Source organism: Taurulus bubalis (genome assembly GCF_910589615.1).
Source record: "Taurulus bubalis genome assembly, chromosome: 2".
NCBI lineage: Eukaryota > Metazoa > Chordata > Actinopteri > Perciformes > Cottidae > Taurulus > Taurulus bubalis.
The window spans coordinates 36,819,274-36,838,391 of NC_136590.1; the positions used below are offsets into that span (position 1 = coordinate 36,819,274).

Sequence of the window (19,118 nt, forward strand, 5' to 3'; positions counted from 1 at the left end):
CACAGCTGACCTCAACAGGTGAGAGCACAATTTGGTGCAAGAATGGACTGCACACTAGTTCTGGTTTTATGTTCACTGGCTATGCCGGGGTAAGGGCTCATTACTGAGCCAGAGTTGCTTTAATTTTCTATGCATAATGGATTTGACCTGGTTAATTGGTGCTGGCACATCTCCTGTGAGATTCATCCCAGGAGATTAAAACACTAAGTGCGGGTCAAAATGTTAAGTGGGGCTCAAAGAGAAAACCGACCAGATGCACAGTGTGACAGGGCGTGCACTGTAAACACAGGGCGGGTTCAGATCCTTAGCAAATATGGAGAATAATATGTTGAATAACATGATTACACTCTGTCAGGATTACTTTATTTACTCCAGCATAACATTTTTCAACCGGTTTTATTTGAATAAATGTGGTGAGCTTTAGTGTAACTATGTAATTTCAATGTTTTTCAATGCTTCTCGATTCAGATTCAAAGGACCATAGTTGTTCAGAATGGTTATTACTGTAATAAATAATAAATACTTCGATGTCATGTTTACATCCTGAGTGAGTTGTGCTGCAGAATGCAGTATAACGGCTTGTGTATGAGATGCAGGTTCATTAAAAAGGTCTGAAGTCAGTGGTGAGAGTATAAAGAGAAAAGGCTAAACAGGCAGATATCATATATTACAGTTTTATACACTGCTATTAATGTTTGGCTTTATTGATATGGAAACTGAACAATAAACCTGGAAAAAATGTGAACCTTTTATCTTTAAATATTTTCATCAGGTTGAACATCTGAAAAAACATCAGCATCATGTCAAAGAGTAAGTCACACTTGAATCAAATGTTTCAACTTTTTAAAAGATTAACCGTGTCATGCATGTATTCTTGGTTCTCAGTTTTAATAGAAAATGTGTGTGCGTGTGTGTGTGTTGTAGAGGTTGACAGACACACGGTGTTTCAAACCACCAGGGTGCGGACTTCACTGAAAAACGATGTCTGTTGGATTCAAAAACCAAAGCAGGAGCAAGAAGAATCAAGGTATTCTCGGAGATTAAGATGCAACATTCAAAACAAAGTCATCATTTAAAGTAAATAAAATCTTAATAAAATAAAATTTTACTGATGTGCTTTAGGGTAGCAATTGTTACTATATCACAAGCACAGACTGTCTGAGAGAAAAATGACGCTACAAAGACGCTGCAAATGTACAACTTCCTCTGTCTCGCAGGACAGACGATGCTGTGGAGACCCGACCCGCTTCAGTCAAAAAGAATTCATACGTTCTGTCCACAGCCAAGATATTTGAGTGAGTATCAGAGAGATGTCACTGTGTCTGTAGCACATCCCAAAAACTTCATCGGGAACTGGGTAAAAAAAATCTAACTAAAGGCGAGAATCAAACCAGACATCCGCACAATCAAAAGCTCCCAACAATTTGAATTGTGCAACGCTGTGATCGACCAGAGATCTAAATCTCTCAGAATTACAGAGATACCTGACGAAGAGCATTGTTGCACTATTCAAATACCTCTGGGCTTTCAACGCAGTATGCAGATCTTCTGTTTGATTCTTATCAGAAAACCGTCGACATTGTATTCAAAACAACGAACGAAATGAAAGCAGTAAAAACGGTAACTGTTAATCCATCTTGTTAAATGCAATACCCCGGTTTGGCCAGAAGGTGTCGCCCTCTTTGTGAATTAACACTAGTGCTTCCCCGTCACTGGTGAATGTATGAGATCTTGTTAATGTCATCAATAAACTAGCTTATTTGGGGTTGAAAATTTAATTTAATAAAAAAGAAAAAAACACTGTAATATTTTAATATTAGTGCTGCAGGCTGCAACATCTTAAACTGAAATTCTTCTTTGACTTTGAGTATTTCCCCTCAAGGCAAACAAGAACTAACAACTGCTTTACACCTGCATGTTTACCCTTCAATACCAAAAGGCTATCTAATGAACATTACAAAAACATGAATCTAAATTTTAACTGTACAATATTTTAACAGCCATACATTTTGAGTTATCACGTACGTTAAATACTAATCCTATGGTTTTGCTGAGCATAAAAAAGCCCGGATAATTTTCTGTAACGCGGCATTCAATAATCAAAATTATATTAATTTCACCCAAAATATGTTCTGCAACATTTACTGACTGTTTACACCGTTATCATAATTATTAATACATGCAGTAGTGTTCTCCAACTGTGTATTGTTGCTAGCTGTACCTATTGCATTGACATTACATCACCGGACTTGAACACGTACATGAGACACACAAGCAGGTGCACACTCACACACACGTGATGCAAAACTATTTTTTTTAAACATTTATTTTTTCTCTGAGATCACGCCCCTCCTCAAATTGAAAAAGGGCTCAACTTTCCTCAATAGTTTGTTATTCAGACAGTATATTACTTATATAGCTACTTAATGGGCCAAGTACATTCAGAATACACAAATTAATTGCATTAGTCTTTTCAAAGACCTGATTCCTTTCTAACAGTATTTGAAAAAGCATTGTTAACCCTCTGTTTGCTTCACAGCAGATGTAGAGAAAATCACTTAGGAACAAGTTTTTATGTGGACATCTTTTGTTGCAAATATTCTGCATGGATACTGGACAATAGTCAATATAGCCAGAGCTCAACAGCTTATTAAGCTCCCACAATGGCCTACTTCCTGTAAATAAGTCTCAAACAAGATAACATTTGACAATGTGGCTAAGATGGAAATCTGTTCTTTTAATACGTTAAGAACAATGAGGTGAATGTTCTCATGCTTTAATATGTTAGCTGAATACATGTAAAGCGATTAAACCCCCTTGATCAGTCCAGAACAGAGTCAGCTAACTAGCTGCTCACAGAACTCATCACGCAGACTCCGCTAAAATATAAATCAAGCATAACTCACTGTCCGTATTTATGCTGCTTAATATAAGTTAGCTTCACTAACTGGCTGGCCATCAATGACGAGACAAAATGACAAAGCTTGAGTTAATTTGTTGTACAGCAGTAGTTATTTTGGCTTGTGAAGAAACAGCCCTTACACAGCTGTGAGTTCTCCTACATTGTGCACTCCCTCTGCCGATGTGGACAAGGAGGGTCCAGCTGCTGGGCACATGCTGTGCGATGGCATTAAATGACCCTCGTTGATGGCAAAGTGGTTGAGTGGGTAGATGCCACATTTCCTATAGCCTTCCTTCACAATGCTGACACCCTCCTCCTCTTTCGCTACCTGATACGTCCCTTTAAACACACCTGAGAACTCCTTCTTGCTGACTGCAAAGTGAGTATCAGTGGTACAACCATCACCTATGAGCGCTGCAAAACGCTGCTTCAGGAGGACAAAGAGACCCGCGTTGAGTGGCTGCAGGATGTGAGAGCAATGCGGTGGAAGGCACAGAAGGACGACGTCCTCGTTACGAGCCGTTTCCACCACCTCAAGGTTTATGGGAGACTTGTGCCCATCGAAAATCAGCAGCAACGGACGCTCCTTTGGTGCGTGCAGGAGGAAGTGCTTGAGGAACCATTTCTTGAAAAGGTCTGAGTTGATATATCCCGAGTCTGACCATCCATAGAGGGCATTTGGAGGCCCTTGAGTTTTGTAACATACTCCCCCTGGGTATGCCTTTGAGTAGATAATAAATGGGGGAATTGCCTCTCCAGCTGCGCTAAAACAAGCCAGGACGGAGATGTGGTCCTTCGAGCCTGGTGTTGGCTTGTAGCCCAGACTGGCAGATTTGGGGAGAATCACTCTCTTCCTGCCCAGCTGAAATCCTGTCTCATTGCAGTTGAAGATTTGATGAGGCTTGTCTCTGAGCCCTCGAGCGTCCATGACAGTGCTCAGTAAATGTAAAAACTGATCCACTGCTTCTTTTCTCACACATGTTGTCCTTCCACGGACAGCATTGTCTGCTGGCTGAATGGTGATATTATTTTCTTGCCGTTTTCTGAAATTGAGCCACCAGGTCTGGCCTAGTTTAGAAAATGCCACCCTCCGATGCTGCCGCTTATAAATGGATGAGGCAAAGGACACTAGCTGTTGCTTCGTCAGTGGGAAACCATGCTTGGACATGTATAAAGAGAACTCCACCAACAGCTCCTCGTCTTCAGATGTGATAAGTTTAGCTGGCCCGCTGCGACTCCCTGGTGTCACCCGTCCACTGACTCTGTCCCCGAGTGAAGATTTAGGGACTCCAAACTCTTTAGCAGCCTGTCTCACCGTACAACTTCCAGCATTCACCTTGATCATTGCACGTTCCATTGCCTCCTCGCTCCATGTCTTCTTCTTCTTCCTTCCGACTTTGTCAAGATGATTTCTCGATGGCATTTCTTTCTAGGATGACACAGGAAATACAAGCATGAAAAGCACGTTAAACAAATTCAGCCTAATTATGTACTTATCTTACAAAAACCTAAAACATTTTTTGTAATATCCTTAATGGTAAAGGGGATTACATTCCTTCCTTATTTTTCATCCAAGTCTAATTTACAAGATCGCTGTTCCAACTGTTTAAAGTACAATGCTCCAGAACCAGAACTAAAGAATCTCCAGCCAACATTCATGTAGGGCTGCAACAACGGATCGATAAAATCGATAAAAATCGATTATCAAAAGTGTTGGCAACGAATTTCATAATCGATTCGTTGTGTCGCACGATTATTACGCCGGGCAATAAGTCGCGGAGCAGAGCAACTGGCCGGCCAGCGTTTCTGAGATTGGAGTGAGACACGAGAAAAGCTGAGGTTGTGATGTTCTCAAAAATAGAAGATCTTTGACGAGTCTTGGCCAATCAGCGTCTTCATGTTCCTCAAACTTGTTTTTAATGCAAGCTAGTCAGCTTGCTATCACGTTAGCTAACGTGTTTGGGTTGTGTATTGTCGTTAAAGTTCCGTTATAGTTCAGTCTTGCTTGTAAAAAAACGTAACGTGATGAAACATGCCGTCACTCTCCGGTCTGGTTCAGTTCACGCTGTCACTCGTTAACGTTAAACCGGCTCACCGGCGGATCTGGCTGCAGGTTTTTTTAAATTTTTTTTACACAAAGTAGAATGAAGCAAATCACGTAGTTGGGCTTAGCCAACAACGTGACGTCGTGGTCATAAGAGACCCAGAATGAAAGAGTTTAAGGAAGAGGACGCTCTATATGGAGCAGTACAGCTTCCCTCTGTCCCAGTATTTCATACATATTGATAAAGCAGGGTATGTAAATGCAGCCTCTGGAGGGATCAATTACAGTAAAAAGGGCTCACATTTGGCAGATGTAAAGTATACATGTGTATGTTTTTAGTGTTAGTCCATTTTGTTGTTTTAATTAACAGCTCAGGGATGTTCAAGGAGCAACCTGTTTGTGCACTTTCTGAAGATGTTTTGCACTGTCACTTCTGTTTTTGAATAAAGGGTTGGAAATTAACGCTTTTTGATAAAAACATTTTTTTATCCGATTCATCGAAAAAATAATCAACCGATTAATCGATTATTAAAATAATCGTTAGTTGCAACCCTACATTAATGTTCACGGCTTAGATGGATGAACGAGGCTGAAGTTGTATTCGGCTTCAATAATTAAAGGGGAATACGAATGAAACTAGATACTATTCCTCAGAAGATTCTCTGTTGTAACAGTACATGACTTTGAATTGTGTAATGGATTCTTTGTGATAGACCTCTCGTCAGAATTTGGGTCACGGTGCTCCTCTTTGTCCATCCAGAATAAACAACCCATCTCTACATCTAAAACAAGTTAAACCAGTATCACATCCTGTTCATATGTGAAAACAAAAATGCATTTTATTGCTGCACATTCTACATTCAGACCAAGTCAAGGTCTAAATGTAAAATATAAACATGATGTATGACGGCGTTTTAAGATCCTGTTTCAAATATTATATTATGTATTATAGCAAAAAAAGGAGATTTTATAGTTTTCATTCATCCACCTTGAACACATACGACCTGATGCACTGTCTTTACGCTTTCCACATTAATCTACTTCAGACGTATTTGTATTTTAATCGGAAAATTAACTTAGTGGCGGAGCAACAGAACACCAGCCGAGAAATATCCGCTATGATGACGTTTCCTTCACGTGAAAGTAGCTAACTCCTCTCAGTTAACAGTAACTTCAGGTTCGTGATGGTTCCTTTGACATAGTTAGGTACTGACTAAGTAATAATGTCAGTCACAGAGCATCTTCTGCGGAGGGAAACTTGTTGGAATAGCAACTGACTTACTGGTCTCTGGAGTCGTCGTACTATGTTAGTTAGTGGGGACTCGTCCTGTGCGGGTTGTGCGACGTCGAGAATCGTTAGGTAGCTTATCAATGATGTGATGCCTGGTGGTTTTTGAGACAAAATTGCGCCTAACAATATAAACCAAGTGGCGGTGATTAGACGACAGTCGCCGCTACATGTCTGTCGCTTTGAGGAAGTTTAAATGAGACGGTTATGTGTAGAAAGAAGCGCACACTTTCCTTCCTAGCATGAAACGCCTAGCATCACAAGCCTGAGGAATACAACCGGAAGTTAAGCGACGGTGTCTTCAAAATAAAAGTATCGAAGTTCTTGTTTAAAAAATAAGCTTCAAACTTGACAGATATTCAGATTCAATCAATAAATTGCATCACAATGCAGATACATTTAAAAACAGCAATCAAGTTAAGTTTGTCCACAAAATAAACTTAAATAAGCTGTATTTTTCTCTTTTTTTTGGTATTGCATTTTTTTGTTCACCATCAGCTAATTTGATATAGCATTTTGTATCGATATATCTGTGTACTTTTCCATTAAAGATTGAGATACATCTTTATCTATTGCCATTTCCAAGGACAACACCATGGCACATTTCTTTTTAATAATTAGTTTCACTCACTTAATAATGAATGAAAAGGTCCACAAGCTTGATTTCCAGTGTGTTCAGGTAGACCATGACCTTACAATCAAGAGTTACATCATTATCAAGAATCACGATGTTTTGCTACCACAAGGATAATTGACCCAGTTCAATGTTGTGTGTCTCTTGCCTACTACCAGCAATGTCAACAGATGAGATACACAAATCTAAGCCTAATTCATGGATCGCATTCCTTATTCAAGAAAACAGCTCCATCCCCTCACTTCAGTGCAACATGTTTGGTGATATTTACATGATTAGGAAACATTGTGTTGACATTTATGACTATTTGTCAGTTTTGCTTCATCAATCAATGTAGCTTCTAGACTACCACTTAGCTCATATACTGGTGTCCTTTTTGTGTGATTTGTTGTGCCCATCCTGTAATGCAGGTCAGACCTTCTGCACAACATTTTGTTATGTGAAGGTTATAGAACCTTTCACTTATAAAAAAGAAGAATGAGTAATATTCTATAACTACCACACCTCCTACATCGTATCATCCCTCACTGATAAGGTTTTATCTTTTGACACTATATTCATGAGAAAGTGTACGTTACCTGATATATTTTTATACATTTAAATTATCTCTTGCTTTTCACCATCTAAATATGGAGCATTTGGCTTTGATGTCAATTTTGAGCCAAAGTAATTTAAAGTTGATGAAATGTTTAATTGATTGTGGAGCATTAATTGCCAAGATATCATTTGCTACTGTTTTTTTGTGTCTGATTTAAGCTCATAAATGCCATGGTTCTTTTTTTAAGTGTTTCATAATTTTACCATAGATCAAAAGATTCCCCACTGAGTCCTCTCGAAAATACACAGATTTCTCCATCTGATGGGTAAGGATGTTCTACATTTTAATTGAAAATAGACTGTGAAAATAATGAAACCACAAATGCAAATTTGTTTTCAGGTTTGCATTATTATTTTAAGTTAAGTCTGAACATTTAAAACCAAAAATATTGAATGTTTGTGCCAGATGTATATGTTTGTTATTTTTTGCTCTATGTTTTAGCGATTCATCTAATCAGGCAAATAGTGAAGTTATTCCTCCCCAAGAAGATGCTCAGCCCGAGGGGTCAACAGTGGAGACCACAGATGATGCAAAGTTAGTATGAGAGTATCTCCACATTGAGTGTATGCTGACGAGGGATTTTTGTTCATATGTCTTTTCTGCATTGCTGGGAATAAGTAACTCCCTCTGTTACAGGCCCCAAGCATCCACGGAGGAACTTAGCCAAAAAGATGAGGCACAGCCAGAACAAATTGTAGCCAACACAACTGCAGAAAACAAGGAAGAATATGCTGCAGTTTACCAGTCAAATGTTGAACAAAATGGCGGAGCTGCTGACATCTCTGCAGAAGTTCAGATTGCAGAACAAATCCAAAATGGTGAACAACAGCTAGTCAAACTGAAACCTAAAGAGGAACCTGTAACCAAAACAGAGCCAGAAAATGCGACACAATTGGAACGTGCAGGAGTACAATCAATTGTACATCCTGCAGATGGAAGTTGTGAGAAAGGGCCTCCAAAACAGGATGCAGAAGAAATAGTGGAAGCTGTAGCTGAGGTTGCTGTGGAGTCATCATCTAACACGAGTGACATGGTTAATGTAATACTTGTAAAAGAGGTTGCTCTCCAGGACAGTGTTGAAGCTGTAGTTGAGGTTGTGACAAAGCCTCTATCGGGCACGAGTGACGCGGTTAATGTAGCACCTGGAAAAGAAGCTGCTTTACAAATCCTTGTGGAACCAGTCCCTGACTTATTGGCAGAATCTGAATCCGAACGGCCCACTCCACCTGCTACTAAAACTGCTACAGAGGGGAATTGTGAGAAAGGTCCTCTAGAACAGGCTGTTGGGGAAAGTGTTGAAGCTCTAGCTGAAGTTGCTGTGGAGTCATCATCTGTCACCATTAACGTTGTTAATGCAACACCTGTAATTAAGGTTACTCTCCAGGACAGTGTTGAAGCTGTAAATGAGGTTGCTGTGGAGTCATCACCTGAAACACCTGCTGTGACTGGAACACCAGGAGAGAATGCTGCTCTCCAAGTCAGTGTGGAACCATACCCTGACTTAGTGGCAGATACTGCATCTGAATCACCTGCTCAAGCTGCTGCTGAAACTGCAGTTAAGCCTGAAGAGTCTATAGTCGAGTCTGCAGCCTCAGCAGAGCCAGTTTTAAAGACTGAAGCAGAAGAGGTAGTTCAGTGTGAAGTCCAGCCTGTTGATAACCTGGTGATCGAGCAAATTGTTGAGCCTGAGAGAGCAGCAGATCATGTGGTGGAGCAGACCATCAAGGATGCTGTTGAACCTGTAACACCTTTGGATGCTGAAGCTGCTCAGGATGAGTTCTCTGACAGACTCATTAAACTTTCGGAAGCGTTAGATGTTGAGCCACCGACAACTGAAGCTGCTCCTGAGCCTGTGAAGGATCCAAAACAATCCCACACTGAGGAGCCCAAGCTGAAGCAACACTCTGATGATAGCAACATGTGAGTAAGCTCTTATAAAAAATGAACCACAGCACATATTTTCTGGTTTTCATGTTTTCCCACCTAAAATGCATCTTCATTGTTTGCTTATGACTATTTGTTATAGCTCTGACATGTCTCAAAGGTCCAAGGAGGAGCCACAATCCACACAAACTCAGGTCGAGACCGGGTAATCTTTAGCAATTGCAATTTAGAAAGTCAGACATGATCTAAGTTATGGTATATACGCACAGGTTAACATTGGTGATAATCTTTTTGAATACGTTCTCTCCACTGCAGGAATAGGAATGTTTGTTCATTCTGTGAGAAAATAATTGAGGGAAATGTCAAGATCTACCTCAGCGAACCTGTGGTGACCTGCCACCCTGAATGTCTCAAGGTTTGTTCTGCTACTCATGAAACATACGATACATGCGGTCTATTATTGAATGACAGGCTCTTGTCATTGCATCATGTTAATATTGAATATGTTTTTGCAGTGTGATGTGTGTGCAAAGGCCCTGGGAGATTTGCTGACCTCCATGTTCTTGCATGACCAAGTGGTCCAATGTGGTGGCTGCTTTGCAAAAGCTCTCAACACCAGAACCTAACTGGGACGAATATGCTTATACGAGTTCCCCGAGAAGACATGAAGCATACTGCAATTAACGTGCTGTTTGGACAGAGGACCTTACTGCTTTTCCCCTAACTCAGTACTCTGTCTCGATTTGTTTTTAATTTACATTATGTATTGTAAGAATTCTGTTAAATATGTGGCAGCATACTATACAATAGTAATGGCCAAAGATGCCAAATATGAGATGCAATCAACATGAAATATTTCTTCTTGTGAAATACTGTATATGTTCAAATAAACACTAATTACTGCCTCAGATTTAAATGGTTTATTCAGCCTTAATTAAAGATGAGCATACACACAACCAAGCTGCAGTCAGTAGCAGCGCTACACATCAAACACAAGTAACCTGGAGGCAAGTTATTGAAGCATCAACACCTCAGTAACATAAAAACAGGGTTAGCAGTAACCCAAAAACATCCAGAAAAATGGATGCATGTCTTTGTTTCCCTCTTACACAGTGGCATTTAAACGAAGCAAAAATGCAGTGTGAGTGAATGCAAAGTACATGTGTTGTAAGTGAAAGCACAGGGGAGATGAGAGGATACACCAAACCCATGCAGGGAACCTTGGTACATTCAGCCTCCCTTGCTTTAGTTCATACAATGTTGCTACACAGGATGGGATAATGAGGCAGCAGCGTCAGAACCATATATGCATCAGTAAACACTGAATGGCGTGCATGCAGTTATGATTTGCAAGGCGAGCTGTCATTGCTCTTAATTATTCATGAAACATCATACATAACAATCTGACAACAGCATCAGCACCAATGAAGCTTGGCAATAAACAATGCAACAAGAGATGCAACCTGTGAGAGAAGAATGAACAACAGCTAGGAGAATCATCTGAGAGGAGGATTTGAGGAGGAGGCTGCTGGATGTGAATTATCTTCATCTCTCTATCTGTTGTTCATACAAAACAGCGATGAGAAACATTTGTCTGTTATTGGACATGTCTAAATAAATACTATAGCAGGTGATCCACATTTGGAGGATGCTGTTTCCCAGAGGATGAATGGATGTCCAGTGTGGACTGTCTCCGTTTCATAAGAGGTTGGGGTTGACTCGTGCGGAGGCGTTGCACTTAGCGGACGCCTTTCCTGCCCAGGAACCGCAAGACTGCGTAATTGTAGGTGGTGGCAGCCAGATACAGAAACTGCAAAAGAAGACATTGAGATGGAGGTGGTAACAATAGAAAAGAAAAATATTTTAACATATGGGAGTCACCCGAAAAAACAAACAAACAAACATATTTTCTTACTTGCCTCAAAAGTTGTTCAGGGTTTGAGATATACATTTTAGATATTTCTGCTGCCAGGCCAATAGTTATTATTTTCAAAACAAATTTTCTGAATGAATTAAACATGAATGAATTAAATGAGTCAACAAATAAAATGTAAAATAAAAAAGTATTTCCACTGAAAACTGCTCATAGCAAGGCTCAGAGGGAGATGTTGCAGCTGAAATGAATTGTTGCATGCCTTGATTACCACAACATAAATGTTTAACTTAAATTGTATTGGGGGACACATACTGTATCTTTAAACCTAACCAACAAAAAATGTGGGTAAACTGACCCTTTACATGTGATTCAACCAGTATGAACAAGAGCAATCTTAGATGATATTGAATCTGACCATAAAGCATGAAAATTGACAAAGCAATTGCTCACCAGTGCCAAGAGAGTGATCCCAGCACCAGCAAATGCAGCGATGTACAAGTCATAGGTGACATAGAACTGTAAGACATATAAAACACAGGTTAGTTAATATTCAGAGAACTGTAACATTACAAACATTTGCTAACACACTACACAATATGCATTCATATTTTAGTAGATTCACACTGATTGTGCACATTGATTTTAACGTGAGGATGCTGACACAATACTGAACTGTGTGAAAGGGAATGTTGGCTTCGGCTACTCACTTCGCTGGTTTTGCAAATAGATGCCAAGGTCATTCCACAAACCTTTCCTGGCATTGCATTCCAAGGAAGCAGACCTTAAATGAAGACATGACGTAAGTGTCTCTTACATTTGCTGAATCATGATGAGTTATGACGCATTTAAGTTCCTGCTTGCATACAGCATATCAGGGAGCCAGACGTGAAGAAATTAAGATAATGCTGCAGTTATTTACATTATTTCATAACTTATTCAACAAGCAGTTTTGCACCCATTCCCCAAAGATTCATTTGTGCTTCCATGGACACATTAACATTCTCTTCAGGTGCCAGTCAGTCATTATAAGGACAACGCACCATACTGCCTGGCATCCATGCAAATCCAGCCGTGCTGATTAATGCTGGGGGTTGTTTCAGCCAGGATGTTTATGTTGTGGCAGGTCTGCTCCATGTTGAACAAGAAGAAGACTGGGATAGCAGTGAAGGCAAACACTGCCAGCCAGATGAAAGCCAAGATATAAGTCACGATGACAAACTGTTGAAATAAGAAAGTGCAGGACGTCAGGTCAGAGATGTGGCGTAGGAGCCCAGGTTTCAGTGTGATGAATCTGATGTACCGTATCAACCGTAATTCATGATTCTCTATAGAAATGACTGAAATAAAGAACAATTCATTGAACTTAGGAGCAAGAATAAAACCAGAATTCAGAATCTTAACAATGACGTCATATTTCCCCTCCCTCTTTACTCCCCCTCTTGTCCCTTCTCCTTGTTCTCACCGTCAGGCTGAGGCAGCGGCCACAGTGGGTGCTCCTGAATTCACCAAATGTCTGCTTGACCGCGCTCGTGGTGTAGAAACCCTCGGCCAGCAGCAGGATACCATAGAGGAAGAAAAACGATGCCAGGCCATAGATCACGTACTGGAAGTATTTGATACTGAGACAGTCACAGGAAGAGAAGTCAGGTCAAACAGTAAAAAGAAACCATTCTTGAAAGGCCAAAAGTCACAATTCAGAGAATTCAATGAAGCATCACTCACAAGGAGGCCATGACCACAAAGTCTTGGACGTTGCGGGCGAAGTAAGTCTCGACGAGAACTTCGGTCTGGGACAACGCTTCATGCCCACAGCCACAAAATAAGGCCATGCCGGCATAGAACAGCAGGGTGGCCACCAGGGATGGGTAGGGCACTGCCCCAATGCACCGGATACAGCAATCATAACAACCTGAGGGGGCATAATACATCAGCACACAGGCGGCACACACCGCACATATAATCACACAACACATCTACGCCACGGTGGTGAAACCCTTTCACCCTGTGGCGGAGTTATGAAAAAGTTCTCGCTCTGTCTGCAAATCCATGAGCACACACCAAAACTCCACCAAGAGGCAAGAAAGCAACAGAAAAAAAAAATTAGTGACAAGCAAGAGTTCAAGCAGCGATTCCCAATAAAGCGTCCAAACAAAAGCAGCCACCACTGACTTCACGACAACCTCATGCACTTCTTCCAGTGTAAGCTGTGCTGTTGAAGCAGGTAGCAAATATCCACAGTGTTAATAAATGCATTGGCAGAAATGGGATAGAGGGAAGCACCTAAGGCTTTGCAAAGCCAAGGCTGCCTGACCGGAAACATTTGCTGCTTCTGATCCTGTATTCCACAACAAGAGAGATCCCAGTGCCAAGCAGTGATGTACAGTACTGTCTACAAGCTGTTGCTACAGTAAAATACGTCTCTGCGCTGACTTCATCTGTATGTTAAAGCCCCTCTGCTGGTACCAACACCTCACAGCTCAGCCCCTACGAACTGAGGTCCAGCCCTCTTTGTCCAGTGGTCACAGGCGTCACCAGGCGAGAGAGGGATGGTGGTGAAACACTGGCTTCAAGGGCCTGAAGAAAAAGCTTCTCTTTGTGGCTGCAGATACAATATCCATTGTCTTTACCATGATCACAGAGGAACAAAGGGCAGCGATGTTAAATAAACAAAGACCATGGTGCCACAAATAACACACACACACACACACACACACACACACACACACACACACACACACACACACACACACACACACACACACACACACACAGTATTATGTGATGGCAGAAGGGTCACCAGGACCGTCTCTCCACCATAGTCAATATCACTACTCAGGCCATCCTCCCTCCACAGCTGTCTGAGACTGGTACCATGGCACTGAGTGTCAATGCCAGCGGGGGCTGAGTTAAAGTGTTCAAAGAGTGGGTAGATGCATAATGAACGAGAGGGGCAATTTTAATATTTGAAACAACAACAACTACTACACTCAGTTTTTTCACTACACATTTTGAAATTCTTTGGTGGCCAAACTATTTCAAAGTGTGGCCAAACAACAACAACTACTACACTCAGTTTTTTCACTACACATTTTGAAATTCTTTGGTGGCCAAACTATTTCAAAGTGTGGCCAAACAACAACAACTACTACACTCAGTTTTTTCACTACACATTTTGAAATGTGTAGTGAACATTTTGAAATTCTTAGGTGGCCAAACTATTTCAGTGCGATAAAACATTCCGATAATTTCAGGTCATTGTTACTTTACTTTCTCTCTTGGTTTTAGGGAAATTGTTGCATCAAAACCAAACATCGCAACAAAACACATTCATAAATAAGAGCACACATGCAGTTATAAGTCTGAGGTACGTCCTCTCTCATGCCAATTTCACAAATTATTGGATTTTAGTTGGAAGGAACCGAGGCTGTGAGTTCAACAAACTGCTACAAAAGTATAAATAGTAACAGCAGGAGGACTGCTAGAGTCCCACAAATGATAGTGCATGCAGACGCCCACGCTTCAGCTGTGCTCTGCTGCAACAGTGACTGCAGTGATAAAGTGATATTGGCCATCATGGTCTTTATTTTTAGTGCAAAAGGCATTAACAGTAGATGTCAGATCACCAATTGCGACTTTAATTGCTGCAAAAAACGTATGAGCTCTAGCAATAGTTTTTAAGTGAGAAAGAAAATGGTCAGCAGAGGTTACTTGGGTCCACAGCTCTCATGGAAATCTGCTAATTTATACAAGACAAATGTGGGAGTTTCTGACCTCTTTTCACCTCTTTGACCCGGCATGGCCTTGGCATGTTGAGAGTCAATGCCGATCTCTGTCAGCCACTCTGATTACACTCATTGTTTATGGTTAAAAGAGGTTAGAAGAGGTAACGAGGAGTTCTCTCTTTAGCAAGCAATCCTGAGCTAAACCTTCCTTTTCAGTCTTCTGAAATCATTATTGTATGTTAAATTACAGCATGTGCCATACAAGAGTGAATCAATGCTAAATCAGTGATCGATCTGTGGAAATCAAAATACTTTTGTTAAATGAAAAAACAGAATTAAATTGCAGCAAATCTTGCCCACAGTGCACAAGGGCAACATGATGTCTAAGGACAGAAAGGATATATTAAAGCCAACATTAGTAAGTTATTGAAATTCACATTTTCAAATCACATTAATAATAGATTATAAGAGTTATTAAAGATTCTGTGCACTCACCCATGTCCAGAGAGAAGTGCGGGGGTTATTGAAGTTTTGCTGGGTCGCTTTGTGACTGTGATATGAGGATATGAGAAGTTATTCCCCGCCACTCCTATATGAATCTGACTCAAGCTTTTGTGTCATCAACAATAGATAGACCACATCTCCCCGACTCACATCTTAAAGTCACAAAGTCCCATTTCAGCTGCCAGTCATTATTTATGGAGCCATGGGTTAAGAACTGGGGACCGGGAGTGGGTAATAAATTCTGATATGAGGTTTCTTTTCTTGGTATTTTGTGAATTGGTGGTATTTTGAGCTGCTTGAATTCTTTGATTACACCAAAAAGTGTGGGTAATTTAGCAGGAATGAGAGTTTTTGCACGCACGCAAATAATACAGAGATATCAGTTGATACATCCAATCTATTTTAAGGGCAAAGTTGCACAGTTTTCTTTAATATACAAAATGCAAATTATCTACCACAGCTATCCTACATTTGTACATGTCTTAACCTCAGAGGTGTTTAATTATTGCTCATGTTGAATGGTGCATTTCATTAACTTGCGCATGTTTGAATGGTGCATTTCATTAAATTTCAATGGCTCATCTGTTTATCATCAACATACATGTGTTGTCTGCCTGCACATGCACATGCTAGACGTCAGCAAGCAGTTCTGAGGGCCCTCAGAGCAGCATCCTGAGTAACACACAGCGATAAGAGGTACGCACAGACAAAAGAGTGAAATAAATCGAAACGCCAGTGAGTGACATCGATGAAGTTGACTAACAAGGGTGACATTGACGGTCGGGTCCAGCTGCTGCCCTCCTTCCCTCCCTCCCTCATGTTGGACCCAGTTGATGTCAAAGCTGGATTCAGTACAAAGAAGCCAGTGTGGAGGAGCAGAAAACACTTTTTTTTTTTTTTCAAGGAGAAGTCCCTCATCCTATTTTTGCTTCCCCATTTTAAGCCCATGACAAAATGGACATAAATTAATGTTCAACACACAAGGGAGCTACAGACAACCATCATGCCACCAATGGGAGCAGATAATAACAGTCATCTGGCCCTTTTGTAAATCAGCACATTTGAGAGACTGATCTGTTGTTGAACATAGATTCACTCCTAAGATGGTATCAATATTAAACCAATGGGCAAAAGGACTCTAAAGCAGACTCAGGGGACAGTCAGTAAAGTAAAAATACTTTACTGAAGCAAGGTTCAGTACACAGGGGATCAAACACTGGAGACTAACACTTGGAAAAAGAACAGAAATGCTGGAACGCTAACCATGAGGAGCATAAAAACTGGCACAGATAAAAGAGAGAACAGACTAAATACACCAGGGAGGAAAGGTAATCAGGAGCAGCTGAAGCCAATCAAGGCGCTGCAGGTAATCGCACAGGCGGGAAGCACACAAGGGTGGGAAGTGAAGACACTGAAACGAGAGACAACAGGTAAGTACCGAAATAAAACAGAAATGAGACAAATACTGAGAAAGAAATAATAAAACGTAACTTACACAGGGGACCGGGATGTGACAGTTGTTGTGTTCACAAAATAACAGCCCTGTGGATTCCTGAATTGTTTGGTGTGAGTTTACAGTCTGTATAGCCCTTTCTATACTAAAAAACAGAGTAATGACACATGAAGTAATTAGTATTTAGAAAGGAGTAATGACATCAGAAAGTGAGAGAGCAGAGAGGAATGATGCCTTTGAAATCTCAGAGAAAACCAGAGAGAAAAATTGAGACGGGTAGCATTAATTAGCCTCCTACTGTATACGAGAGTGTAGAAGGGTTGTCAGCTTTACTTTTGAGATGTGAAATAGCAATGATTTTGACAATCAAAGGACGGGATTAGGAGGACAAGTTTAGGATGGTGGCTTAGGTTCCATGAAGAGAGCAATTTCTATATGTATGAATTAACTATCTTCCACAAAAGCTGATGCAGATGGTGGTCGGGGATACGAGCAGCTCAGATGATGAATTATTGGGTAACTCTTAATAAGACTGTCGAACAGTTATTAGTTAATGCATGAACTGCTTTTGAACTAGCACATTACTCTCCGAGCAAGTAGCGAATGCTATTAGGGTGCATATATCAATACATGTTTAGCATAATCACATAGAAAACTGTACCTATGATCAGCCCCATGGACAGCAGTGACTACATTGTGAGTGTACTATACATCAATGTACGTTACTGTGTGTGCAGTACGTATATTTAATGTGGCACAGTGCTCTATCTTTGAGTCATTTTTATAATTGTTTGCTGCGTGATAGATGCACTTGCCAATATGTACGCACTGCAAGGGTAATGTGTTGATATTTGCACAACCTTCTATGCCTGTTATGGTAATGTGTGTTATCGTGTGACAAACCAAACAAACAGCCGTCAAAAAAGGGAGGACAAAAAACACGTCAGGCTCAGTCAGAAGTGAATTCAGTGTTGATGACCTCCCGCATTGAGTGCCTTAATTATTTGTTTTATCGCATGATGAAGCAAAGGCGGGACTGAACTGTGTTATCCGACAGGGTGTTTATTTGCTTGCGTGCTTGATTGTCTTTCATGCTTATCTCAGACTCTGTGGCTGTGTGTTTGAAGCCTGGGGAAACTGCAACCAGGCGCTCTGTGTGTTCCCACATTTTTAAAGATTTTCCCTAAAACTGCAGGAGAAGCAGAGCAACAGCAGTTAGAGGCACAAGTGGAACATTAAGGAGAGATGGAAAAAAGCACCGTGGCATTGCTGGAGGTAGATCAACATAAGATTGCAACTGATGAGCAATCATGGCTGAGAAATTCAATGAAAACATGCAAAGAAAGAGTGAGGTTTTCAAAGTGAAGTAATTCTGTTATAAAACAAGGCTGTTTACATTTTAGTTCCACTACATGAAGTAATGATGAATGGTAAAACGTAGTGTCACAATAGTGTTATATAAAAGTAGAGAATCGTCATGATGAAGTTAGCAAATTGACTCGTAATGTGAGAAACATTATACTTTGAAAAGGGAGCTAAAATTAGCAAACATAAGCTAGCCTACATATAAGTATGGCAGTAGTGATGAATCCCTTACAGTATGGAATTGATCAAAGGTTATTTTATTGCTTAGGAATTAAATTTGTAACAGGATATTATCTCTTTTCAAAAGTTACATATACATATATAGTCTCGTTTTAACCCTGACACTAAACCTGACCCAACTCCACTTTATTCCCCCCCCCCCAAAAAAAAACCCAACCTCATTCTATGCATGACATGAAAAGAGTACTCCACTTATTAGCATTGCACTCTGGTAACATTGTCATATTCATGATGGACAGTTAACTGAATCACAGATATCTTTTTTATTCAATGCATTCTTCCATTTTCTCAAAACCTGGTGCCTGCATTACCAACAATGCTGCTTGACCGCAGACAGTTCAGTGTGGGTGCTAGTTGCGGCTAATGTAGCCTTGAGTCACTGCCACTCCCATGCATAGATGAGGAGCAGGCTACAAACCTTACAAGCAGAGATTTATAGTTTATTTTCAAAGTTGTAGTCTTCAGCTCAGAATTGCAATGCTTCGTTCACACTTCGAGCGACAAAAAGCGACGCCCAACAAGTCATTTAATGGAAGCCAGTGACATGAAGCTACAAACTGGTGCCCGACACAACAGGAACCGCTACAAATCAAGTTGGTCTCAATGTT

The 19,118-nt window shown here is 40.6% G+C and overlaps 2 protein-coding genes across 2 annotated transcripts; one reads left to right on the forward strand and one right to left on the reverse strand.

The window, feature by feature from the left end:
- Positions 1-800: 800 nt before the first annotated feature.
- LOC306753978 (uncharacterized protein) lies at positions 801-9,976 on the forward strand (the record flags this gene model as incomplete). The annotated part of the gene is made up of 5 exons (XM_079237891.1): positions 801-810; positions 925-1,027; positions 8,103-9,386; positions 9,666-9,765; positions 9,866-9,976. 5 exons carry the CDS (start codon positions 801-803, stop codon positions 9,974-9,976), a joined length of 1,608 nt encoding a protein of 535 aa, XP_079094017.1.
- A 286-nt stretch (positions 9,977-10,262) lies between these two features.
- On the reverse strand, positions 10,263-15,529 carry plp1b (proteolipid protein 1b). The gene is made up of 7 exons (XM_079214433.1): positions 15,444-15,529; positions 12,949-13,135; positions 12,689-12,845; positions 12,267-12,444; positions 11,934-12,007; positions 11,677-11,742; positions 10,263-11,160 (listed from the first exon to the last, which is right to left on the reverse strand). The coding sequence occupies exons 1-7, from the start codon at positions 15,445-15,447 to the stop codon at positions 11,089-11,091; spliced, it is 738 nt and encodes a 245-aa protein (XP_079070559.1). The 5' UTR covers positions 15,448-15,529; the 3' UTR covers positions 10,263-11,088.
- Positions 15,530-19,118: the final 3,589 nt, after the last annotated feature.

Bases quoted from the DNA above. Each gene is read 5' to 3' on its own strand.
- plp1b (XM_079214433.1), bottom strand. The intron at 12,846-12,948 runs GTGAGTGATGCT...TGACTGTCTCAG, and splicing joins TTTGTGGTCATGGCCTCCTT to TATCAAATACTTCCAGTACG. The intron at 11,161-11,676 runs GTGAGCAATTGC...CTTCTTTTGCAG, and splicing joins GGATCACTCTCTTGGCACTG to TTTCTGTATCTGGCTGCCAC.